The 27,116-nt window shown below is 49.1% G+C and overlaps 2 protein-coding genes across 5 annotated transcripts in view; both read right to left on the bottom strand.

Moving 5' to 3' along the window:
* Window positions 1-25,798, bottom strand: part of LOC148010680 (uncharacterized) — a gene marked incomplete at its 5' end in the record, with an annotated part of 49,637 nt that extends 23,839 nt beyond the window's left edge. Inside the window, one exon of the mRNA XM_087671034.1 lies at window positions 23,358-25,798. Within this exon, the coding sequence (XP_087527160.1) occupies window positions 23,358-25,798 (2,441 nt within the window). The remainder of the gene's footprint in view (window positions 1-23,357) is intronic.
* LOC148010678 (uncharacterized) overlaps window positions 1-27,116 on the bottom strand; it is a 304,057-nt gene that overhangs the window by 39,347 nt on the left and 237,594 nt on the right. The window lies entirely within an intron of this gene.

Here is a 27,116-nt window from a genome sequence, read left to right as displayed (position 1 = left end):
GACCTCCTGAGCATTTATGCGAGGGTTGCATTTTGGGGAAAATGCATCGTTTCTCTTTTCCCCGTGATGTTGCTTTTAGAGCAACAGCCAGATTGCAGCTTGTGCATTCGGATGTTTGTGGGCCCATGCAGACACAGTCATTGGGTGGTTGTTACTATTTTGTAACATTTATTGATGACTTTACACGTTTGTGCTGGGTCTACTGCTTGAAAAAGAAGTCAGAAGTGTATGATGCATTTTTGGCTTTCAGTGCACTTGTGGAAACTCAGTCTGGTTGCAAGATTAAGACTCTCCGTTCGGACCGAGGGGGGGAATACATGTCCTCTATGCTGAATTCTTATTTGCAGCAGAAGGGCATTATCCATCAGTACACTACTGCATATACTCCACAGCAGAATGGGGTAGCAGAGAGGAAAAATCGGTCACTCATGGAGATGGCCAGATGTATGCTGAAGGCAAAGAGTTTGCCTCATAGTTTTTGGATGGAAGCCGTCATGTGCGCTTGCCACATTTTGAACAGATGCCCTACCAAGGCCTTGAAAACCGTCACACCTTTTGAGGCTTGGCACAGCCGCAAACCTTCTGTTGGCCACTTCCGTACTTTTGGGTGTCTTGCATATGCCCATATTCCACAGGTACTTCGAAAGAAGTTGGACAACAAGGCTGTAAAATGCATCTTTATGGGATATAGCAGCGAAAGCAAAGGCTACAGACTCTATGATCCCGTGACCAAGAAGGTTTTTGTCAGCAGGGATGTTGTATTTGATGAAAAATCAGAATTATCCTTGGCTGGTTTTGATACATATCAGGCTGCCCGTGATGTCTTTGAAGGGCTGCTGCCCATCACATTTGGTGATTCAGCTGGTACTTCAGCAAATGAACCTAATGTTCAGCCAGCTGCTCCTATGGAACATGCAGTAAATCAGCACATTGCTGAAACTGAAATTCAGCAAGAACTTGTACACAGTCAGGAAGCAAGACAGGTGCCTAGATGGTACACGCAGACTATGAGAGATAGTCATTTGGAAACACCCTTGGCTGGTCGTACTCGAAGGCAAACTCGACTGCATGATTCAGCACATTCCATGGAGTTTGTTATGGCAGCATGTACTCATGATAATGAGGAGCCTGAATGTTTTGAGGATGCACGACATAGTGTGCATTGGATGGCAGCCATGCAAGCTGAATTGGATTCTATTCATAAGAATCATACTTGGGATTTGGTGTCTTTGCCAGTTGGCAAACATGCCATTGGTACGAAATGGGTCTACAAATTGAAAAGGAATGCAGATGGATCCATAGATAAGTACAAGGCACGGCTGGTAGCTAAAGGCTACGCACAGAAAAAGGGCATTGACTATGAGGAGACCTTTGCTCCTACCTCCCGTATGACGACCATTCGGTCTATGATTGCCTTGGCTGCACATTTTGGTTGGAAAGTGCATCAGCTGGATATAAAGACTGCATTCTTACATGGGGAACTTCAGGAAGAAGTGTATGTACAGCAGCCCATTGGTTTTGCAGTTGAAGGCTCAGAAAATTTAGTATGCAAGCTGAAAAAAGCTCTATATGGTTTGAAACAAGCTCCACGAGCTTGGTACGCAAAGATAGATGCCTTCTTGCTTAGTCAGGGGTTTGTAAACAGCCCATCTGAGTCTACCCTTTATGTACATAAAGAGGGGGGATCCATGCTGATTTTGTGTCTATATGTAGACGACCTTTTGCTCACTGGAACACGTGCTGATCAGATTTCAGCATTCAAAAATAATTTACAGCAAACTTTTGACATGTCTGACTTGGGTATTTTGCACTATTACTTGGGCATCCAGTTTGTACATGATGCTAGAGGCATTGGATTATGTCAATCAAGGTACATTGGGCAACTTCTTGAGAAGTTTGGCTTACAGGATTGCAAGCCAGTTTGTACACCCATGGAACCTGGGCTCAAACTGTCATTACATGATGACAGTGATTTGTTTGATATCCATACTTATGCTCCAGCAGTGGGATGTCTCATCTATCTATGCCACACTCGGCCAGACATACAGTTTGCCGTTTCAGTTTTGAGCAGGTACATGCATCAGCCTCGTATGTCGCATTGGCAAGCTGTGAAGCGTGTGTTTCGTTACTTGCAGGGTACTAGAGCTCTTGGATTGCTTTATGCCAAGGGGGGACCACTGCAGTTACATGCTTACAGTGACTCTGATTGGGCTGGTGATTTTGATACTCGTCACTCCACTAGTGGCAATTGTTTCTTTCTTGGCTCGTCATGCATTTCTTGGCTTAGCAAGAAACAATCCACTGTTGCCACGTCGTCATGTGAAGCTGAGTACAAGGCAGCCTTCACTACTGCAGTTGAGTGCGTATGGCTTAGACGCTTACTTGCTGATTTGGATGTATCTGTTACGGAGCCTACTCCTTTATATACTGACAGTCAGAGTGCCATTGCAGTGGCACGGAACCCTGTGTTTCATGCTCGCACGAAACACATAGAGATTCACTACCACTTTGTCAGAGAGAGGCTACATGCAGGTGATATCAGCCTTGTCTACTGTCCTACCACCAGCAATGTGGCAGACATCTTCACCAAAGCTCTTCCACGAGACAAATTTGAAGCATTTCGCGATGCTTTGAATTTGACGCCCTTTGGTGGCGGATGATCCTTGTACACTTGATCACTCTTCACTCCAGGGGGGTTTGTTGGGTATCTCACACGCCTTACTTACGCCTACGCTCATATGGGAGTGTGCGGGTGATCACTAGGACACTGGGGCACTTTTTACTCTCGGTAGGAGAGGTTTTTTCCCCCAGATTATGTGTACTATTTTGTATGTGCTTGTGGTGCACACTTACGGGCACTTACTGTGTTCGGGTGTGAACAACCCCTTATAACCCTAAGGTATAAGGGTTATCATTTGTACTTTCAGCTAACTCTCTATTCAGTACTATTGCATTGGGTATCGTGCTCAACTCTGTCTCTCACTCTCACACTGTCTACTGCACTTCAGCTGCACCTCGATCCTCTCCCATCTGACACTTCATGGGGGATTTCAATATGTGTGTTGATTCTTCCCAGTCTACATCGGAGCACTCGGTCATGGATGCGCCGGAAAGTCGTATGTGGCACGACTTGGCTCTTGCTGTTCTTAAGCAAGATCTTTGGTCCTGGCTACACCCGTCTTCTCCAGGCTTTACTTTCCATTCGGCCCAGTATGCCACAACATGGTCGCAGTTGGACCGCATATATATCATGCATAATGATGATTTTCTGCCTGAGATGCTCGAAATAAAAGTGTTGCAGCAATATGTCTTATCGGACCATTTCCCTCTGCAGTTCGAGTTGCTTGCACAACCCATTGGCCCCTTCAAGCAATTTCTGGAGAGACTCCCTTTGCGTTTCAATTCCTCTTACTTAAAGCATACAATTTTTCAGGGCTATATGCAGCAATTGCTTGACAGATTCTCCTTGGACTTTTCCTCTCAGGGCACTGCGTCATTTGACCGATTGCTCTCTAATGTGCAGCGGGTTGCTCGGCAATATCGGATCTATCATGCCTCTCTTTGTCGGCGCCGTCGACAGGCAGCGGAGGACCTGCTGCTTTTGATTCGCTCCCTGCTGATGGACACTCCGGATGATGCATTTCTGCTTGCACTGGCCCTGCGGGTGGCCGATCTTGTTAAAGAATTCCAATTAAAATCGTATCAGCAGGCCAAATTGCAACATCTAACAGAGACTTTGCAAGATAGTGCATGTCAGACCCATAAGTTCTTTCGAGCTCTCCATGCCTCTCCTGCTCGAGAGAATTTGACCAGACTCGAGGATGCACAAGGCCACCTTATCTGGATCCACAGACTATTGTGCATATGTGCAGGAATTATTTCCGTGACCTTCTCGGTTCCGCTTCTCCTCCTTCAGCCCAAATTACTCAGGCCCGTTCGGTCTTTTATGACCTGGTCCGCAATCAGCTACCGCAGGACATGCAAGCTACTCTGGAGTCAGATATTGGTGAAGCAGAGGTTATGGATGTCTTGTTACACTTGCCCAAAGATAAAAGTCCGGGTTGGGATGGTCTCACCAATGAGTTCTTTGAAGCTTTCGCTACCCAACTGGCGAAACCATTGCAAGCTCTGTTTCAGCAGGTGTGGGAAACGGGGATCATGCCTCCCTCATGGAAACAAGGACTTATTAAACTGCTTCCAAAAGTTCCTTCGCCATCTAAGTTGACACACTGGTGCCCCATTTCTTTGATGGGTTCCATGTACAAAATCTTTTCCAAAGTAATGGCGAATCGGCTCCATAAGCATCTCCCTGCCCTTGTGCACCCTCTCCAGTATGGTTTCATTAAGGGCCGAAATATTCTACACAATGTTTTGAATGCCCAATTGGCCATTGATTATGCCCGGCATTCTAATCAGGAGGTGGTGTTGATTCAACTGGACCTGGAAAAGGCTTTTGACTATCTGGACTGGTCTTTTGTTGCTGACCTTATGTCCGCTATGGGCTTTGGTGCTCGGATGTCTCGTCTGATCTACACCATTAGTGCTGTGGCGTCTTTGCGAGTCATGCTGAACGGAGGTGTTACTGAGCCATTTGTCCTTGCCCGTTCTGTCAGACAGGGGTGTCCTTTGAGCCCTTTATTCTTTGCCCTTGCGACACATCCAGTTCTTTCCATGTTATCACATATGGCCGCCTCTTCCCAGTTGGCCGGACTGTCGCTTCCTACAAGACAACATTTCATTAGCCAATCCCTGGCGGATGATACTTTTATGATTTTACGTGCGGACAAGGATAACCTTCGAAAAGCATTGGATGTTTGGGGTCTCTTTGGCCAGGCGTCAGGCCTTCGTATCAATCCGCTCAAATCAGCCATTCTAAGCTGCACGGAGTTGGATTTGCAGTCCTTGGACTGGCAAGGTCTGGTTGTTCCTCGAGGTTCCATTGTCAGGCATCTTGGATACCCATTGGGTGTTGATGTTCCCCCAAAGCAGCTTCTGCAGTGGATTTCTCAGAAGATGGTGGCCAAGTTTATGTACTGGAAGTCTCAGGCCTGGCCTTTTCATGTTCGCCTCAAAGTAGCCCAGATAATTATGTTGCCAATGATCACATATTTCTTGCCATTGTTGCCCTGGACTCTTACGACTCTGAATGCTCTCACTCAGTCTATTCGCTTCATGCTCTGGAAGAAGGACTCATTGCATGCAGGCATTTCCTGGATCTCGTGGTCACATGCGTGCACCTCCAAAAGCATGGGTGGCAGAGCTATTTTAGATGCCCAAACTCACATGCAGGCACTCCGTTGGTCCCTTTTCCGCGCCATGTGCTCGGATGATCATCATCCGTGGGTCGCTATCGCCCGTTCTTTCCTTGAGGGTCATGGGCTTCGGCATGGCAATACCCGACTCCGGAGTTCTTGGTGGCACCTCTTAATGCGGATTCACGGTTTTCCAGTTCTTCTTCATCGCTGCTTACTCATTTGGTGTGTTCCTGGAAACATGTCCTTCGAAAGGCCCAGTGGCACCCAACGGAGGATCGCCTGGCTACTAACTCTTTTCAATTGGAATTACTGGCAGTCTCGCGTCTACTTTCGTGGAAAGGTAAACATGAGCTTAGACCACAATTCAACCGGATGGCACGTTTGGGCTTGTCTTCAGTTGCTGATGCCACCCTTGCCAGTCGCAATGTGCTTATCTCGTTTCGTACTGCTAGGAGGATTTTCCGGGTCCCTCGTGGATATAGGCCTTTATGGGAACAACTCGTGACGGTGCTCGAGAGCAGACAACCCTTTCCTGCTCTTGCTTTGGATCATCCCTGGCAGGATTGGGACCTACAAGGCCGGCTACCTTTGAGCAAAGCTTCTGCTAATCAAGTGTATCATCTCCTGATTAAAGATAATCAATGGCTAGTTACTAAAGCGAATGCTTTATGGGGATTGCATAAATCCCGCTCGTGGTGGAGGGTCACTGTGATGGAGGGCTGGGTCAACAAGGCACCCTTTAAATACAAAGTCTTTCTTTGGCGAGTGATAATTGGGGGTCTTCCGCTTGCTTCGGCTCTTTCCAAGCGACGAATCTCCAATGGCACCTGTTTCTTTTGCACCACTACTATGGAATCCGCCCGCCACCGATTTATTTCCTGCCCCGTCGCTAAGAAAGTCTGGTTATTTTTGTCGGCCGTTTGGCGAGGGGTGGTTGGTATCACACTGCGCCCCTTTGATTGGGTTTTGGGCCAGCCCAAATACCCTACTCCCGCACAGCCACATATGAAGCTCATGTATCACTTTCTTCGATACTGGGGCTGTTGGCATAACTGGACCATTCGGAATGCTTTTCTGTTTGACTCCGCCCATAATGTTCAGCGGCATATTGTGAGGCTTAAGGACCTCTTGTATTGGCAGTTAGATCTTCTCCATCGTTCTGATTTGCTCTCTACGGAGGACTTCCGTCCTTGGCATATGGCAATTTCCTCCGCATCCTTGCCATGAAATTGTAACTTGTAGTACTTAGCACCTCTTCGCATGATGACTTGCATTGTCGTCATGTATCTTGTAATCAAGTAATCTTGTATTTTTTTTTTCGTAATTAATACAATTACCTTTTACGAAAGAGAGAGAGAGAGAGAGAGAGAGAGAGAGAGAGAGAGAGAGAGAGAGAGAGAGAGAGAGAGAGAGAGAGAGAGAGAGAGGCCCAAGAGGAGAGAGATCGATGATGGAGCCCCCGTCCCCGTCGCCTGAGCGCCCGTCGCTGGCCTGTGCCCCCGTCGTCCGTGCCCTCGTCGCCTGAGCCTCTCGGCCCCCGTCGCCTGGGCCCCCGTCGTTCTGGTCTGCGTCCTCGTCGGCCGTGCCTTCGTCGCCTGAGCTCCTCAGGCCGCGTCGCCTGGGCCCCCGTCGTCCGTCAGAGGCTCCGTCGTCTGCGCCTCCATCGCCTGAGCTCCCGCCCTTGGCCCGCGTTCCGTCAGTTGCTGTCGACAGCTGCTCGTCTGAGACCACGGCTGTTCTGTCCGCCCCCTGCCCTACGCCTGCTGCCCGCGGGTGCCTGCCCTCTGCATCTTGCGGTGCCGTGACAGGGAAAGGAAACCCTAATCTGGCAGCGCGTGACAGCAACCCTGCTCGCCTCCGAGATCTGATCTGCTCTTGTACAGAGAGAGAGAGTGAGAGAGGGAGAGAGAGAGAGAAGAGAGAGAGAGAGAGCGAGCCCTCCGGGACTTGCACAGAGCGAAAAAGAGAGAGAGTGAGGGAGCGAACGAAAGCGAGAAGACAGCAGTATGGCTGGCCTGGATATGGATTTTCTCGACCGGACGGTGGCAGCCCTTGGCCCTGATTCCGATACAGAGGAGCCGGAGGATATGGTGCCATGCACGGAGGAGCCGCCTCCGGGTTCTGAATTGCCGCCTGCAGGCAAACGCTCCAAGCACACTTCAGACGAGCCAGTGGGTCCTCAGGACCGTTCCTATGCGCAGGTTGCCTCCGAGCCTGTGGATTTGCAGGAAATTGACTGGGAACATCTGCTGGACTTTGCCAATACTTTGCTTGGCGATTATGTCCAGCATAACAATGATACTTTCTCTGCTGCGGCTGCGGATGATGTGCTGGAAGCCATGGTGGACCCAAAATCAGTCTTGCGGTCCTTCTCGGTGTTCTACGACCGTGCAGTTATACTTTTTTTCACCGGCAGGATCCCAGTGCTCTCACATATTCGCCAATGGATGCACCATTTACTGCAAGGGGAATGTGTTGAGGAGATATTCCTTGGACCTCGCGGTTTTTATGAGGTGTTGTTGAAATCGGAATCGCATCGAGCTGAGCTCCTGTCCAAGTTGCCACTATTCTTTGATCGCCGCTTAGTCCATGTGGTACCATGGCGCCCTATGGCTGACTTCCAGCGTCTGCTTCAACGAGAATGCCCGGTGTGGGTGGAAGTGGAAAACTGTCCAGCGGTATACTGGCCATTGTTGAAGGACGCGATGGCGGTTGTGGGCACAGTGCTGGTTCCCCCGAGCCTCAGGGCCATGAACCGCAACCGTTTATGCATGCTATGGGATACGGCCAGGAAAAGGCCTGCGTGGCTTCGCCTCAATTGTTCAGGCATGCATCGTTTGCATTTTCGCCTGAAATGGGGCAATTTTGCCGGACACTGCTTTTCATGTGGTAAACTAGGGCATTTTGTGGCCGAATGCCCGGAACGGCAACCGTCTTCTGAGGAGGCGCAAGTTGTGCAGCCCAAGGATGACATGGTGCTCGATGCCCCGGCACAGGAGACCCTTCAGCCACCTACTGTCATGGATAAAGGCAAACAACAGGTCCGGGGTTTGGATTCTCCTAACACTGACTGGATTGAGGCACGACAAAAAAAAGGTAAACAGTTGGACGCAGGCCTGGCTGATGCTGGGCCTAATGCTTCTCTGGATTCTGTGCGCACGTACACGCGCAGGAAAGACATGGTCACCCCACAGCAGGATGCGCGTACTATGGCCCCGTCCGCCCCCCGTTATCTGTCTTCAAGGAAAGGCTATTCAGCAGGCCCCAAGGGCCCACCTGCTAAGCTAGCATTTGATGGAAAAGGTAATGTGATTACACCTTGGGATAGGCGTTATCCCCGCCCTACTCCCAAGGCAGTGGATTTCCCTTCTACCTCTAAAGCAGGTCGCCCGAATTCGTTTGCAGTATTGGCTGATTTTCTGGATGAGGGTGTCCTGGATGCCCTCGCGGAAAAGGTGCAATCGAGGCAACAGGCGCCTCGTTCCTGACTTCCTTTTTTGAAAACATATGAAGATTGCCACGTGGAATGTGCGAGGCATTTGCTCTCGCCATAAGCAACATACCATGTGGTCTGTCTTGCATGAGAACTAGTGGGATGTATTGTGTGCAGTGGAGCACAAAAGTCATGGTGAGGCAGGAAAAGTTGTGGACTGCCATGGATTCCGTCTGTTTTATGCAGGGACACCTGCTAAGCACTACTCGGGCGTGCTGATGATTGTCCATGAGAAATACCAGCCTGTTCTTGTTAAAAACGATGTGCACGGCCGATTTCTGGTGATTGAAGTCTTATTTGAAGGAGAAATTTTCTGGTTGCTGGGGCTCTATGCTCCGAATGATCCCGCATCCCGACGGGACCTATGGTCGACTTTGCAGGGCTCCATGGCACTTGGTCGCAGGGGATTTTTGATGGGAGATTTCAATGTGTATTGACTCTTCTCAGTCCACCTCAGGGCATTCGGTTATGGATACGCCAGAAAGCCGGGTGTGGAACTCCTTTGCTTTGCACGTACTTAAGCAAGATCTTTGGTCGTGGCTTCACCCTTCTGTTTCAGGTTTCACTTTTAATTCTGCACAATATGCGACCACCTGGTCGCGACTGGACAGAATGTATATCATGCAGGGGGATGATTTTCTTCCCGAGATGCTGGAGATGAAGGTCTTGCAGCAGTATGCGTTGTCAGATCATTTCCCCCTCCAGCTTGAGATGCGGGCTCAACCCATTGCACCTTTTAGGCAGTTGCTGAATAAGCTCCCTTTACGCTTCAATTCCTCTTATTTGAAGCATCCAATTTTTCAGGGTTATATGCAACAATTGATTGAGAGGTTCTTATTGGACTTCGCCTCTGAGGGCTTGGCTTCGTTCGCACGCCTGCTCTCTAATGTGCAGCGGGTTGCTCGGCAGTATGGGATTCATAATGCCTCTCTTTGTCGCCGTCGTCGACATGCAGCAGAGGACTTATTGGCCTTGGTCTGTTCCTTGCTCCTGAGCTCCCCAGATGATGATTTTCTACTGTCCCTGGAGAGGCGTTTGGCCCATCTTATTCAAGTATTTAGCTTGAAATCTTATCAGCAAGCCAAGCTGCAAAACTTAACTGACACATTGCAAGATAGTGCCTGCCAGTCTCATAAGTTCTTTCGCGCCTTGCATGCTTCTCCGGCCCGCGAAAATAAGACGCGACTCCAGGATTCGGAAGGTCGTATGGTCACTGATCCACAGACCATTATCGATATGTGCAGAAATTATTTTATGGATCTTTTTGGTTCCTCTTCCTTGCCGTCCAGCCAGGTTATGCATGCCCGCTCGGTCTTCTACCATCTGGTCCACCAGCAGGTCCCATTTGATATGCAAGCCACTTTGGAGGCGGATATTTGCGAAGAGGAGGTTATGGATGTCTTGTTGCACCTGCCTAAGGATAAAAGTCCTGGTTGGGATGGTCTCACTAATGAATTTTTTGAGCACTCGGTCACGCAGTTGGTAAAGCCTTTGGTGGTCATGTTTCAGCAGGTTTGGGAAACAGGGGTCATGCCTTCTTCATGGAAAGAAGGCCTTATCAAACTGATTCCCAAGGTCCCTTCGCCGTCAAAGCTGCAACACTGGAGACCAATTTCGTTGATGGGCGCGATGTATAAAATCTTTTCCAAAGTACTGGCAAATAGGCTTCACAAGCACCTTCCAGCTATTGTGCACCCTCTCCAGTATGGGTTCATTAAGGGCTGCAATATTTTGCATAATATCTTAAATGTGCAAATGGCTATTGACTATGCGCGGCACTCCAATCAGCAAGTGGTCTTGATTCAATTGGACCTGGAAAAGGCGTTTGATTGTGTGGACTGGTCTTTCCTTGCCGATCTTATGTCTGCTATGGGCTTTGGTATCCGGATGTCTCGATTGATTTACACCATCAGTACTGAGGCTTCTTCAAGAGTTATGCTTAATGGTGGGGTTACAGAGCCATTTGTCCTTGCACGATCGGTCAGACAGGGTTGCCCTTTGAGCCCTCTCTTCTTTGCCCTCGCGACTCACCCGGTCCTTTCAATGCTATCCTCCATGGCGGCTTTTGCCCAGCTGGCAGGGTTATCTCTTCCTTTGGGGCAGCACTTCATTAGCCAATCTTTGGCTGACGACTCCTTTATGATTTTGCAGGCGGATAGGGACAACATTCGCAAGGCATTAGATGTTTGGACGCTCTTTGGTCAAGCCTCTGGTCTTCGCATCAATGCCTTTAAGTCGGCCATTCTCAGTTGCACGGAGCCGGATTTACAGTCGTTAGGCTGGCAGGGCCAGGTGGTTTCCCGTGGCTCCATTGTCAGGCATCTTGGATACCCATTGGGGGTGGATGTACGGCCAAAGGACTTGTTGGAGTGGATTTCACAAAAACTGGCCGCGAAGTTTATGTATTGGAAGTCGCAAGCCTGGCCATTCCATGTCCGCCTCAAAGTGGCTCAGACAATTATGCTACCAATGCTGACGTATTTCTTGCCATTACTGCCATGGACGCCCACTACTTTGAAGGCTCTCACCCATCCCATTCGTTTCATGCTATGGAAGAAAGATTCACTACAGGCAGGCATTTCTTGGATTTCATGGTCACATGCATGTACCCCTAAGCGCATGGGTGGTGGAGCTATTTTGGATGCAGAAACTCATATGCTGGCTCTTCGTTGGTCTCTTTTTCGTGCCATGTGTGCGGATCATCACCCGTGGACCATCATAGCCCGTTATTTTCTTGAGGATAGCGGCCTCCGCCAGGGCAATACACGGCTTCGGGCCTCATGGTGGCATGTCCTTAATGCTGACTCTCGATTTTTCAGTCCCTCTTCCTCTTTGTTACAGCACTTGGTCGGATCTTGGAAAGTGGTGCTCCAAAAGACCCGTTGGCATCCAGTAGGGGATCGCTTGCAGACTAATTCTTTCCAGCTGGAATTGTTGGCAGTATCCAGATTACTTTCATGGGAAGATAAACATCAGCTCAGACCAAGATTTAATCGCATGGCCCGTTTGGGTGTGACTTCGATTGCGGATGCTACCCTTGCTACTCGCAATGTCCTCGCATCGTTTCGGACCGCTAGGAGACTTTTCAGGATCCCGCGCGGATACCGTGATTTATGGGAGAAGCTTTCGTCGGAACTTCAGGGTAGGCAACCCTTTCCTGCCCTGACTATGGATCGCCCTTGGCAGGATTGGGACCTTGCAGGCCGGTTGACTCTGGAAAAGGCCTCTACTAATCAGGTGTATCATCTTCTTATTAAAGATCACCAATGGCTGGGTGAGAAAGCTAATACTGTTTGGGGCCTGCGGAAATCCTTCTCATGGTGGCAGGCAACGCTGATGGAGGGGTGGCAGAATAGGGCACCTTTCAAATGCAAGGTCTTCCTGTGGCGGGTAATGATTGGTGGTCTTCCTCTTGCCTCGGCCCTTTCCAAGCGTCGAATCTCGAATGGCAATTGTTTCTTTTGTACCACTACGGAGGAATCGGCCAGACATCGTTTTCTTTCTTGCCCACTCGCCAAGAATATCTGGTCTCTCTTGTCCCAAATCTGGCGCACAGTGGTGGGGCCCTCACTGACTCCTTTTGATTGGGTTTTTGTGCGCCCAAAGTATCTCACGCCGCCATAGTTACATATGAAGATCTTATTTCCCTTTTTCAGATACTGGGGATGCTGGCACATTTGGACCACCTGAAATGCTTTTCTCTTTGATTCGGCCTCGAATGTACCGCGACATATTGCAAGGCTTAAAGGGCTCTTGCATTGGCAGCTAGATCTCATCAGGCACTCTGACTTGCTCCCTCGGGAGGATTTGCATTCCTGGCATTTGGCAATTGCCTCTGGGTCCTTGCCATGATTGGTGTAGCTTTTCTAGTATACTAGTTTGGGGATTTCCCACACGTTGGCCTACGGCCCTCGTGTCTCTTGTACTCGTGTAATCATGTAATCTTGTACTTTTTCGTAATTAATACAATTACCTTTTACGAAAAAAAAGAGAGAGAGAGAGAGAGCGAGCGAGAGAGAGAGAGAGAGAGAGAGAGAGAGAGAGAGAGAGGCGCGATGGCGGGGAGACAGACGACGACCCTTTTGCTGCCGCGAACTGCCTCGCCGGTTGCTGCGTCTTGACCTACTGGCCCGTCTCCTGTTCGGCCCGTCGCGGGACCTGTCGCCAGACCTGCACGTCGTTCTCGCCTGCTAGCCTGCGCGTTGACCTACTGGCCCGTCTGACCCGTTCGGCCCGTCGCGGGACCTGCCGCCAGTCCTGCACATCGACCTCGCCTGCTCGCCCTGTCCGCCCTTGCCTTCTCGCCCTGTCCACCATCGCCTTGCCAGACCTCTTCGCCTTCGCCTGTCTGACGCAGCCCTCGCTTGCCAGCCGCCGCCATCGCCTCTCAGACGCAGCCCACGCCTATCAGCCGCCGCGCTTGTCTGTCAGCCGCCGCCCTCGCCTGTCAGATGCCGCTCCCGCCAGTTAGTCGCCGTTGTGCTCGCCCTAGACCTGCGCACGGAGACAGAGCCACCTTACCTTTACACAGCCACCGAGAGAGAGAGAGCGAGTGACGACTGCCCGCGTGCCTGAAGACCCACCCGCCTGTATTTGTCCGTGGCCGCCTGCTCCACCTGTGCTTGTTTGCTCGCCTGACGCCTGCCGTCTGAAGCTTGTGGTCACAGAGCACAGGCTTAGCCGTAGCCTGCTCCTACTTGCTTCTTCACAGAGAAGACAGCAGTATGGCTGGCCTGGATATGGATTTTCTCGACCAGACGGTGGCAGCCCTTGGCCCTGATTCCGATGCAGAGTAGCCGGAGGATATGGTGCCATGCATGGAGGAGCTGCCTTCCGGTTCTGAACTGCCGTCTGCCGGCAAACGCTCCAAGCATACTTTTGATGAGCCAATGGGTCCTCAGGAACGTTCCTATGCGCAAGTTGCCTCTGATCCTGTGGATTCGCAGGAAATTGACTGGGAGCATTTGCTGGACTTTGCCAATACTCTGCTTGGCGATTATGTCCAGCATAATAATGAATCTTTTTCTGATGCGGGAACGGATGATGTGCTGGAAGCCACGGTGGACCCCAAATCAATCTTGCGGTCCTTCTCGGTGTTTTATGATCGTGCATTTATACTTTTTTTCACTGGCAGGATCCCAGTGCTTTCGCATATTCGCCAGTGGATGCACCATTTATTGCAAGGGGAGTGTGTTGAGGAGATCTTCCTTGGCCCTCGCGGCTTTTATGAGGTGCTGTTGAAATCGGAAACGCATCGATCTGAGCTCCTGTCCAAGTTGCCACTATTCTTTGATCGCCGCTTGGTCCATGTTGTACCATGGCGCCCCATGGCCGACTTCCAGCGTTTGCTTCAACGCGAATGCCCGGTGTGGGTGGAAGTGGAAAATTGTCCGGCGGTCTATTGGCCAATGTTGAAGGATGCGATGGCGGTTGTGGGAACAGTGCTGGTTCCCCCAAGCCTCAGGGTGATGAACCGAAACCGTTTATGCATGTTATGGGACACGGCCAGGAAAAGGCCCGCGTGGCTTCGCCTCAATTGTTCAGGCATACATCCTTTGCATTTTCGCCTGAAATGGGGCAACTTTGCGGGACACTGCTTTTCATGTGGTAAATTGGGGCATTTCATGGCCGAATGCCCTGACAGGCAACCGTCTTCGAAGGATGCACAGGTTGTGCTGCCCAAGGATGACATGGTGCTTGATGCCCCACCCTAGGAGGCCCTTCAGTCACCTCATGTCATGGATAAAGGCAAACAACAGGTCCTGGGTTTGGATTCCCGTAGCATTGACTGGATTGAGGCACGTCACAAAAAAGGTAAAAAGTTGGATGCAGGCCTGGCGGCTCCTGGGCCTAATGCTTCCCAGGATTCCGTGCGCACGTATACGCGCAGGAAAGAAATGGTCACTTCACAGCAGGCTGCGCGTACTACGGCCCCGTCTTCCCCCCGTAATCAATCTCCAGGGAAAGTTTATACCGACGGCCCCAAAGGCCCACCTGCTAAGCTGGCGTTTGATACAAAAGGTAATGTGATCACACCCTGGGATCGGCGTTATCCCCGCCCCACTCCCAAGGCAGTGGATTTCCCTTCTACCTCTAAAGCAGGTCGCCAGAATTCGTTTGCAGTTTTGGCTGATTTTCTGGACGAGGGTGTCCTGGATGCTCTCGCGGAAAGGGTGAATTCGAGGCAACAGGCGCCTCGTTCCTGACTTCCTTTTTTGAAGATATATGAAGATAGCCACGTGGAATGTGCGAGGCATTTGCTCTCGCCATAAGCAACATGCCATGTGGACTGTCTTGCATGAGAACCAGTGGGATGTATTGTGTGCAGTTGAGCACAAAAGTCATGGTGAAGCAGGAAAAGTTGTGGATTGTCATGGATTCCGTCTGTTTTATGCAGGGACCCATGCTACGCACTATTCGGGCGTGCTGATGATTGTCCATGAGAAATACCAGCCTGTCCTTGTTAAAAATGATGTGCAGGGCCGCTTTCTGGTAATCGAAGTCTTATTTGAAGGAGAGATTTTATGGTTGTTGGGCCTCTATGCTCCGAATGATCCCGCATCCTGACGGGATCTTTGGTCCACTTTGCAGGGCTCCATGTCACTTGGCCGAAGGGGGTTTTTGATGGGAGATTTCAATATGTGTGTTGACTCTTCCCAGTCCACTTCAGGGCATTCGGTAATGGATACGCCGGAAAGCAGGGTGTGGAATTCCTTTGCTTTGCACGTACTTAAGTAAGATCTTTGGTCGTGGCTTCACCCTTCTTTTTCAGGGTTCACTTTTCATTCCGCACAATATGCTACTACTTGGTCGCGGCTGGACAGAATGTATATCATGCAGGGGGATGATTTTCTTCTCGAGATGCTGGAAATGAAGGTCTCGCAGCAATATGCTTTGTCGGAAATGAGAGAGACCCAGTTCCAGACCTGCCCCTTCGCCTTTGTCGTAGTCCTGCCTCAGCTCAGAGAGAAGCATGGCTGGCCTGGATATGGCTTTTATTGAACAAACGGTGGCTGCCCTTGGTCCGGATTCTGATGTAGAGGAACCGAAGGATATGGTGCCTTGTACAGAGGAGATGCCTCCTGCTCCTGACTTTCAGCCTGCGGGTAAACGCTCCAAGCATACGCCCGAAGAGACAATCGGTCATCAGGATCATTCTTATGCTTAGGTGGCCTCTGATTCTATGGATTCGCAAGAGATTGACTGGGAGCATCTGCTGGAGTTTGGCAATACGTTGCTTGGCGACTATGTCCAGCATAATCATGAAGCTTTTTCTGACGCGGAAACTGAAGAGGTTCTGGAGGCAACCGTGGATCCGAAAACTGTCCTGCGCTCTTTTTCAGTGTTTTATGACCGTGCAGTTATACTCTTCTTCACTGGCAGGATCCCAGTGATTTCCCAGATTCGTCAGTGGCTGCACCATTTACGGCAAGGGGAGTGTGTGGAGGAGATTTTTGTTGGGCCTCGAGGCTTCTATGAGGTGCTGCTGAACTCGGAGAAGCATCGGGCTGAGCTCCTGTCCAAACTACCATTGTTCTTTGATTGCCGTTTGGTCCATGTGGTGCCATGGCGCCCTATGGCAGACTTTCAGTGCCTGCTTCAATGGGAATGCCCGGTATGGGTTGAGGTGGAAAATTGCCCGGCTGTCTATTGGCCATTGTTAAGGATGCCATGGCCGTTGTGGGAACGGTGCTGGTCCCCCCAAGCCTAAGGGCAATGAATAGAAACCATTTGTGTATGTTATGGGACACTGCCAGGAAGAGGCCTGCGTGGCTGCGCCTTAATTGCTTTGGCATGCATCCCTTGCATTTTCGCTTGAAATGGGGCAACTTTGCGGGACACTGCTTTTCGTGTGGTAAATTGGGGCACTTTATGGCCGAATGCCCAGAGAGGCAATCGTCTTCAGATAATGTGCATGTTGTGCCGCCCAGGGATGACATGGTGCTTGATGTTCCATCACACGAGGAAACCCGGCCATCCAGTGTTTTGGATAAAGGTAAACAAAAGGTTCTGGGTTTGGATTCCCGTACCAATGACTGGATAGAGGCACGTCCCAAAAAAGCTAAAAAGTTGGATACTGGTCTGCCGGATTCTGGGCCTACTGTGTCACAGGATCCCATGCGCACGTATATGCACAGGAAATAAATGTTCTCTTCACAGCATGCTGCGCGTACTATGGTTCCTTCTGCTCCTCGTAATCAGTCTACGAGGAAAGTTTATACAGACGGTCCCAAGGGCCCGCCTACTAAGTTGGCATTTGATTCTAGAGGTAATGTGATTACACCCTGGGATTGTCGTTATCCCCGTTCCATCCCCAAGACAGTGGATATTCCATCTACCTCTAAAGCTGGCCGGCAGAATTCTTTTGCAATGTTAGCTGATTTTCTGGATGACGGGGTCCTTCACATTCTAGCAAACAAGGTTAAAGCGAGGCAAGCGGTGCCTCCTTCCTGATTTCCTTTTTACGGATATATGAAGATAGCCACGTGGAATGTGCGAGGCATTTGTTCTCGCCATAAGCAACATGCCATGTGGACTGTCTTGCATGAGAATCAGTGGGATGCCTTGTGTGCGGTGGAGCACAAGAGTCACAGTGAAGCTGGAAAAGTTGTGGACTGCCATGGTTTTCGCTTGTTTTATGCAGGGACACATGCTGTGCATTATTCTGGTGTGCTTATGATTGTCCATGAGAAATATCAGCCTGTTCTTATTAAAAATGATGTGCAGGGCCGCTTTGTGGTAATTGAAATTTTATTTGAGGGAGAGATCTTATGGTTGCTGGGCCTCTATGCTCCGAATGACCCTTTATCTCGCCGGGATCTTTGGAAGACTTTGCAGAGCTACATGTCACTTGGCAGAAGGGGTTTCTTGATGGGAGATTTCAATATGTGTGTTGACTCTTCACAGTCCACTTCAGGGCATTCGGTGATGGATGCTCCGGAAAGACGGGCGTGGAATGCCTTTGCTCTTGCGGCACTTAAGCAAGATCTATGGTCTTGGTTGCAACCTTCATCTCCAGGGTTTACTTTCCATTCCGCACAGTATGCATCTACATGGTCGCGGTTGGACCGAATGTACATCATGCAGGATGATGACTTTCTTCCGGAGATGTTGGAAATGAAAGTCTTGCAGCAATATGCCTTGTCGGACCATTTCCCTCTCCAGCTTGAGATACTGGCACAACCCATTGCACCTTTTATGCAGTTGCTAGATAGACTCCCTTTACGTTTCAACTCCTCTTATTTGAAGCATTCAATCTTTCAAGGCTATATGCAACAATTGATTGAGAGATTCTTATTGGACTTTGCCTTTGAGGGCACAGTTTCTTCTAAACGACTGCGCTCTAATGTGCAACGGGTTGCTCGCCAGTATGGGATACATCATGCCTTTGTCGGCGGCGTCGACATGCAGCGGAAGGCTTACTGGCTTTGGTTCGTTCGTTATTACTGGTAGATACCCCAGAGGATGAATTTCAATTGTCACTGGCGCAGCGTTTGGCTGAGCTTATTAAAGAATTTCAGTTGAAATCCTATCAACAGGCCAAATTGCACACTTTGACTGACGATTTGCAAGATAGTGCTTGTCAGACTCATAAGTTCTTTCGTGCCTTGCATGCTTCTCCTGCTCGAGAAAATATGACCAGACTCCAGGATTCAGAAGGTCGCATGGTCACTGATCCGCTCACCATTGTCAATATGTGCAGGAATTATTTTCGGGATCTTCTTGGTTCCTCTGCGTCGCCTTCAGACCAGGTTACGTATGCACTTTCGGCCTTCTATGATCTGGTCTGCCAGCAGGTTCCACTTGATATGCAAGCTACCTTGGAGGCAGATATTTGTGAGGAGGAGGTTATGGATGTTTTGTTATATCTACCTAAGGATAAAAGCCCTGGTTGGGATGGTCTCACCAATGAATTCTTTGAGAGCTCGGCTACCCAACTGGTGAAGCCATTGGCGGCTATGTTTCAGCAGGTCTGGGAAATAGGGGTCATGCCTTCCTCATGGAAATAAGGCCTTATCAAACTGCTTCCAAAGGTTCCTTCACCCTCAATGTTGCAACAGTGGAGACCAATTTCATTGATGGGCTCGATGTATAAAATCTTTTTCAAAGTCTTGGCGAATGGGCTCCACAAGCACCTTCCAACTATTGTGCATCCGCTTCAATATGGTTTCATTAAGGGCCGCAACATTCTGCATAATATCTTAAATGTGCAAATGGCCATTGACTATACAAGGCACTCTAGTCAGCAAGTGGTATTGATTCAATTGGATCTAGAAAAGGCCTTTGACTATTTAGACTGGTCTTTATTGCTGAACTTATGTCTGCTATGGGTTTTGGTACTCGGATGTCCCGATTGATCTACACCATTAGTGTTGGGGCTTCTTTGCGTGTTATGCTCAATGGTGGGGTTACAGAGCCATCTGTCCTTGCACGCTCGGTGAGACAGGGTTGCCCTTTGAGTCCTCTCTTCTTTGCCTTGGCGACCTACCCGATTTTTTCAATGTGATCTTCAATGGTAGCTTCGGATTAGCTGGCCGGATTGTCTCTTCCTTTGGAACAGCACTTCATTAGCCAATCTTTGACTGATGATACCTTTATGATTTTGCGTGCAGACAAGGACAACATTCGCAAGGCATTAGATGTTTGGACACTCTTTGGTCATGCTTCGGATTTTCGCATCAATGCCTTCAAATCAGCCATTCTCAGCTGTACGGAGTCGGATTTACAGTCATTGGGCTGGCAGGGTCAGGTTGTTCCCCGTGGCTCTATTGTCAGGTATCTTGGGTACCTGTTGGGTGTTGATGTTCGGCCAAAGCAACTACTGGAGTGGATTTCACAGAAACTGGCAGCTAAGTTTATGTATTGGAAGTCGCAAGCGTGGCCCTTCCATGTCCCCTCAAAGTGGCTCAGACAATTATGCTCCCAATGCTCACATATTTCTTGCCATTGCTGCCATGGACTCCTACTACTTTGAAGGCTCTCACTCGCCCCATTCGTTTCATGTTATGGAAGAAGGATTCATTGCACGCAGGTATTTCGTGGATTTCGTGGTCCCATACATGTACCCCCAAACGCCTGGGTGGTGGAGCTATTTTGGATGCTGAAACTCATTTGCTGGCTCTTCGTTGGTCTCTTTTTCGCGCTATGTGCGTGGATCATCACCCGTGGACCATTATAGCCCGTTATTTTCTTGAGGACAGCGGGCTTCGGCATGGCAATACACAAATTCGCGGCTCGTGGTGGCATGTCCTTAATGTAGACTCTCCATTTCCAGCCCCTCCTCTTCTCTGTTACTGCATTTAGTCGGCTCCTGGAAAGTGTTGCTCCAAAAGGCGCGTTAGCATCCAGCGGAGGACCACGTGTATACTAACTCCTTTCACCTGGAATTGTTGGCAGTCTCGAGATTACTTTCGTGGGAAGACAAACATGAGCTCAGACCAAAATTTAACCGCATGGCCCGTCTGGGTGTGACTTCAGTTGCGGATGCCACCCTTGCCAGTTGTAATGTCTTCGCATCATTTCGTACGGCCAGGAGACTTTTCAGAATCCCGCGTGGATACCATGACTTATGGGAGTAGCTTTTGTTGGTGATTCAGAGCAGGCAACCCTTTCCTGCCCTTGCTGTGGATCGTCCTTGGCAGGACTGGGACCTTGCAGGTCGGTTGAGTCTGGAAAAGGCCTCTGCTAATCAGGTGTATCATCTTCTGATTAAAGATCATCAATGGCTGGGTGTTAAAGCTAATACTGTATGGGGATTGCGGAAATCTCTGTCATGGTGGAAGGCAACTGTGATGGAGGGCTGGTTGAATAAGACTCCCTTCAAATGTAAGGTCTTTCTTTGGCGGATGATGATTGGTGGTCTTCCTCTTGCCTCGGCCCTTTCCAAGCGTCGAATTTCGAATGGCAATTGTTTCTTTTGTATCACTACTGTGGAATCGGCCCGACATCGATTTATTTCTTGCCCGCTCGCCAAGAAGATTTGGTCGCTCTTGTCACAGGTTTGGTGTACAGTGGTGGGGTCCTCTCTAACCCCTTTCGATTGGGTTTTTGTGAGGCCAAAATACCCCACACCGCCACAGTTGCATATGAAGATCTTATTCCACTTTTTCAGATATTGGGGATGCTGGCACAATTGGACCACTCGGAATGCCTTCCTTTTTGATTCGGCCTCTAATGTACCAACACACATTGCCCGGCTCAAAGGCCTCTTGCATTAGTAGATAGATCTCATTCGGCTCTCCGACTTGCTCCCTCGGGAGGACTTGCTTTCCTGGCATATGGCAATTTCCTCTGGGTCTTTGTCATGACTTGTGTACCTTTTTGGTGGTTTAGTCCTGGGATCTTACACACGATTGGCTTAGAGCCCTTGTGTATCTTGTAATCATGTAAACTTGTACCTTTTTCTCGTAATTAATACAATTACCTTTTACGAGAGAGAGAGAGAGAGAGAGAGAGAGAGAGAGGAGCGCGATGTCGTCGCCTGCGAGCCTCGCGCGGCCTTCGGATGCCTGACCCGCGCCCGTCCTGCGTGTCGGGGCCCCTGCTGTCGCCATCTGACTTGGGAGCCGTTGCCTGTCAGCCGCCTTTCGACTTGCTACAGCGTTCGTGCCTGCGCCCCTGCCTTCTGTTACCACCTGCGTCTACGCCTGGCACTCTCCAAATCGTCCTGCGCCCCACCTTCTTGCGCTTGTGCTACGTGGCAGATTGGAGGTAACGACAGCACGGCCCTGTCCCCCCGCTGACACCCTAGTCGTCCTGTAGTCGTGTGGGATCTGTGTTTCCACAGGCCTGCGGCAGTCACAGTTCAGGAGCGGCAGTGCCTGAGGAGGGTCATTGTCCTCCTTCCTTCCTGTGGCATTTGACTGAACGACTGCGAGAGCCAGAAGCCAGTTCACAGCTACTGCACCTGTGCGCAAAGTTTTCATATAGGGCCTGAAGAACGGAGTCCAGCTCCTGTAAACCCTAAATCTGGCCGTTGTCAGAGAGGCGGCACCCCGGACAGCGTGCCCATTGATCTATATAAAGAAGGCGAGAGAGAGAGAGAGAGAGAGAGAGAGAGAGAGAGAGAGAGAGAGAGAGAGAGAGAGTATATTAACGTCTCTAAAAGGCCAATGTGGCCTATGAGACCAAAACAGCACATACAATGATGATGGTGTGTTTCTCATCTAGAACGAGAAGAAAGATGAAGAACATGCCTATAAGACTGAAAAGGAAATGAAATGAAATGAAATAGTGTCCCATAAAGGGAAACATGTTAGTGATCTGAAAGTGAGAGTAGAGAAAGGAAAACTCTCCATCAATGATATGTCTGTTCTCTAGGGAAGTGTATCTCTGCATAGCTAAGGCGTCTTGGCATCTGTCTCCTGTGGCGCTCAATGATGGCTTTAATTTGTCTGTGGTGTGGATGTCTAGGCCTTCGTCCGGGTGGACGTGGGCGCCTAGACCGGCTAAGTGCCACTGCTCTATCCAAAGGGACACCTACAGAAGATGAGGTCCAATGATGATGTATTCTTGTAGGCTGTGTGGCAGTAGTAGTGGTATCTGCCATACTCTGTTGTGTATCCATGAAAAAGTCAGTGACTGCTCTCTGTCTATGTGAGCCGAGCTGTGGGGGCCTCCTACTCCGTAGAATTGTTGCTCTGCGCCTCTGGAGCTCCAAGAGGAAAAATCCCAAGCATCTCTGATCCTCATACTGCATGATCCGTCTCAGGGGTCCAAAACCCTCTCGAAACAGACAATGGTATCTACCTCGTATGTCGTAATATACAGTGCATCGGCAGATGTAGTGTTCCTCTGTCTCTGGCTCTCTGTCGCATAGTGGGCATATGCGTTCTTCTGTCTGTATACCCTCCCATCTGCCTGTCTCAATCCTCAGGTGGTGGGATGAGGTGCGGATCTGACCAATAGCTGTGCGTAGTCCATGAGGCAGCTGTGTGTCCATGTAATTGGGTCGGGTGATGAAACCATTCTCAGATACCTGGAGGAAGTGGGTCTGGTAGTGTGCCATCCTCGTGCCATGGGGCGAGGGGGGTCGGATCCAGGTCTTCTCCGTATCTAACTTCAGTATGTCTGCTCTGATCACATGGTTTAGCTCTGATCGGCTTAGGTCAAGTGTAGGGCAATCCAGGCTATAGTCAAAGGGGGGTAGTCTGTCAATCTGCAGACCATGTAGACGCATCCATGTGCTCATCTGAGCATACCAACAGTGTCTGTCACCGTCTGCTGCTAGTTGTCTAGAAGAGGCCACGGCTAGCCGTGGGTATCTATCTTGGGGGAGCTCCCATAGTCTATGTATGAAAGTCACTGCCTGAACCAAGGCCTCAGCCACCATGGGTGATGCCCCCAACTCAGCTCTGATAATCTCATGTGGGGTCGAGCTCTTCGCTCGTATCATGCGTGAGATCATCATGACCAGTGGTCTTTCCATATGCTCCCATCCATCATAGTATTCCTTCTCTGGTCCATCCTGGTCTCCCAAAGGCTGTCTCCTCGTGTGAAACAGACTCGGACCCCAAATAGCTGCCCCATATAGGAGTGTGGGTGTAACCAAGGTGTCAAAAAGCCACAGTTTGGTGCGCGGCTCATGAAATTGTATGTGAGCACATTGCCTCTCCAATGCCCCTAAGGCTGCATATGCTTTTGCCAAACGAGCCTCTGATGTCTCTCTCCAAGAGAACTGTGGTCCCTTCAATGTGACCCCCAAATAAACATACTGCCTAACCATCTCCACTGGTTCTCCGTCAAAAGTAAACTGGTGCTCAGCTCTTGTCACCCAAGCAGCTGAAGTGTTAAATACCATAACTTTAGTTTTCCCAAGGTTCACCTTAAGATCTCTATCTCTGCAAAAAGCTGATAATGCATCCAAGTGTCTATTTAGTCCCTCAGGTGAGTCAGATATAAGTACAATATCATCGGCATAAAGCAGTAATGGTATCAGCACTCCAGCTAGGCTGGCTCCGGCCCCACCTGTCCTATCCACATATTCTGAAATTTCATCTATATACAGCCCAAAAAGTGTCGGTGAAAGTGGACAGCCTTGTTTCACCCCAATGGTGCTATTGACTGTATCTGAGATGCCCTCAGGTGTTCGTACTCTGCCTGTCACTGTCTCATATAGGGCATAGATACTCCACTGTATCTCTACGGGCACATCAATGTTTTGCATTCTTTTCATGAGTCTAGCACGTGGCACTGTGTCAAAGGCCTTGCGAAAGTCCACAAAACAGCAATAGATCTTTTTCTTGAATGCCTTGCCTTCTTCAATGATTGCCCTCAACGTAAAGATATGGTCTAGAGTTGTATGTCCCCTCCTGAAGCCAGCCTGGCCTTTTGACCTCAGGCCATGCATCTCGGCCCATTCACTCAACGCTTGTTCCACGATAGAGCCATATATCTTGGCCAGCATGTGTCCAATCATGATAGTTCGGTAGTTACTAGGTAGCGCGGGGTCTCCACTCTTAAAGAGCGGCACAATAATATGGTCTGACCAACAGGTTGGAAATCCCTCACAAACTGCCCTATTAAAGATGTGAGCCAGCGTTGGTGCTAGAATATCACAGGCATGCGTGAAGTGTTCAGCCACTAAACCCTCATGGTCTTGGGCTCTTCCATTTTTCAGCTTCCATATGGCATTCCTCACTTTTTTTTCTGTGAAAAATCTGCAATTTGCTGGTCTTGAGGTTGAGGGGAGTGGCATAGGCTCTTGGCCAGGGATATCATAGAGTGTGCAAGCATATCCATGCCAATCATCCGGTCTAGTAATTTGTAGGGGTGGCTGGCTCTCATGCATCTTTTTCCACGCTCTCTTGCTGTCCTGCCCCAAGAACATGGAATACATTTCTGTTTCTAGTCTGCTCAGGTATTCCTGCTTCTTTTTGCGTACCAACCGTCTGAAGAGTGTTCGAGCATGCTTATGGGTCCATATACCAAGTGCCAGCTCTCGCTGAAAACGTGCTCGTGTCTCTCTGCACTCATCATCATACCAGCCATTCTGTGGAGCATTACCTCGTGGAGGTTTATCTGACGGTGTAGTGTGTGGGAAAGCGTATGCTGCTGAAGTGTGTATTATCTCGGCCAACTGTCCTGTAAACTCATCCAGAGAGGCCTGTGTGTCTAGCTCCCTCAATGCATCTCGCACAGTAATGCTGTATATGTGTGAGGTCGCTTCCACAAAATCATAGCGTGGTAATTTTGGTATATGTGACTGTGCTTCATGTATATGCCCATATTGCATTGTGAAAGCTAGAATAGCATGGTCTGCTACTAATCCAATTGGTCTGTCCGAGATTTCAAAACTTTTTATGTCAGGTAGCAAGTTGGGTGATCCAATCAAATAGTCCACTGTGCTTGACCCCTTCTTGTTATTCCAACATGTGAAGCCATTAGATCTTGGCCACTGTGGTAGCCCGTTAAGGATGGCCAAACCATGTGCACTTCCTAGTGCTAGTAGGTGTGTTCCATATTCTGTTATCTCTCTATCTTGGGCTGATCTAACTAATCCCACTTCATCTAATGCAATATCTCTGAACATCTCATCACTAGTGTCAAAGAAAGCAGATTGGTTGTTTCCTGTGCGTGCATTAAAGTCTCCTGCTAGTAGAACATCCCCAATTCTCATGTATCCCATTATGTCCTCATATAGTGGTGTATACGGGGATGCCTCTTTAGGGGCAAACTTAGAGTATGCAGGGGCAAAATAGCATATGGCAATATACATGTCACGAGTTCTGCTTGTACGTAACCTGATCCACATGTATCTTGCCTCTACATCTCTATGTACCACTTGGACTGTATCTCGGAGCTCTTCTCTAAATAGAATTGCCACACCTCCTGATCCCCTCGTCCCTCCAGGCCGTCTAGGCTGAGGGCGATATACAGTTTCCCATCTGTATCCATATACATCAGGTAAACGGCTGTCTTTACATTGATGTGTCTCAGTATATATAGCAATGTCTATACCTTTGAAAGTATCCTCAAAATAACCTACATCTGTCTTAAGGGAGCCATTGCAATTCCACAGTGTGAACTTCAGGGTCTCATAGGCCGCGCACCGTCATGCCGTCCTTTTCTCTGTGATGATGACTCTTGCATCTCTGTATACAGCCCATTTACCTGCTTTCCGTGCCTCTAGAACACGTGGCATATTTTCCCTCCTGTGGGCTAACTGGGCTAGGGTGAGGTCTTCATCTAGGTAGATCTTTTCTCCTTTGAGAGCGATCCTCTTAGAGAGGAAGGCTCTCTTCTTTTCCAGGTCTCCAAACTTCAAGATGAGGACTTTTGTTTTTGTGTCAGCCTTCCCGACTCGCCAAGCCCCAACGATGGGTACATTTGTAGCTCCAATTTTGGTGGCAAGAGCTGTAGCATCTTCAATTGGGGAGCTTTTCTCGTCTAGTCCAACCACTCTTACGTGGAGTGCGCGTACCCGCCTTTTTGCCTCTTCTTCCAAGGTGGCATTCATGACTTCCACTTTGTTGCCATGCATTCCTTTGTTCTTTTTTGCCACATCTATCCATTCTGCATTTTCTTTGACGGTATTCTCAACATTCTCCATTTTCTTTTGGGTGCCTTCCACCACACTTGCATAGGTGTGCATGTCCTTTTTTAAAACATCCATTTCTTTTTGTAGTTCCGGTGTGGTTTGTGGTTCCTTTTGTGTGTCCAGTTTCTTTTTGCATTCGTCTAGTTCTTCTTGTAGATTAGAGATCAATGAGTCTTTCTCTGCCATGCGTGCATCCAAAGTTTGCATCTCCTTTTTTAGTTCTTCCATCATTTCAGCTCGAACCTGCTCTTGTATGTCCTTTTCCATTTCCTTCCTCATGGTACGTATTTCAGCACGGAGTATGGTCAACATCTCCTCATATAGTGTTTCATTAATTTTGCGGGATGTCTTCCCATATCTACTCGACCCTGGAGAGACATTCCAATCTCGGGTTTTACGCCCATAGGTTTTGTATCTCGTGTTCTTTGGCGGTGTATGAAACATTGTCTCCATGGCTGGTTTTGTGATTCCTTCATTGTCAGTTTCTTCCATCGTAATTATAGTATGCGCTATAGCATAAACTGTTTACAGTCTGGGTAGAGTAGTAAGCCAGTGACATAAACTATCACTCTAGCATGAACTAGAGACAGTATATCATAGACTGTCAATGTGACTGCATCATAAGATATGACTGTAACATGAAATGTTAATGTGCGTCAGTCTGAGATCCCGTAGGTTTCCAGTCCACACAGCATGCAAGGTTCACATCAGTCTGAGTATATCTGCAATCTCAGTGTATTCACACGTCTGCATTCATATCAGTCTAAGAGAGTGTCTGCAATCTGGGAGAGTGTATGCATACGTCACTGCTGCCACGATGCATTCACAG

This window comes from Lygodium microphyllum, chromosome 29, assembly GCF_053477565.2.
Source record: "Lygodium microphyllum isolate KBCC chromosome 29, Lygodium_microphyllum_v1.1.10, whole genome shotgun sequence".
NCBI classification, from domain to species: Eukaryota; Viridiplantae; Streptophyta; class Polypodiopsida; order Schizaeales; family Lygodiaceae; genus Lygodium; species Lygodium microphyllum.
The sequence above is the reverse complement of the archived record's forward strand: the minus strand, read 5'-3'. Positions and strand labels throughout refer to the sequence as shown.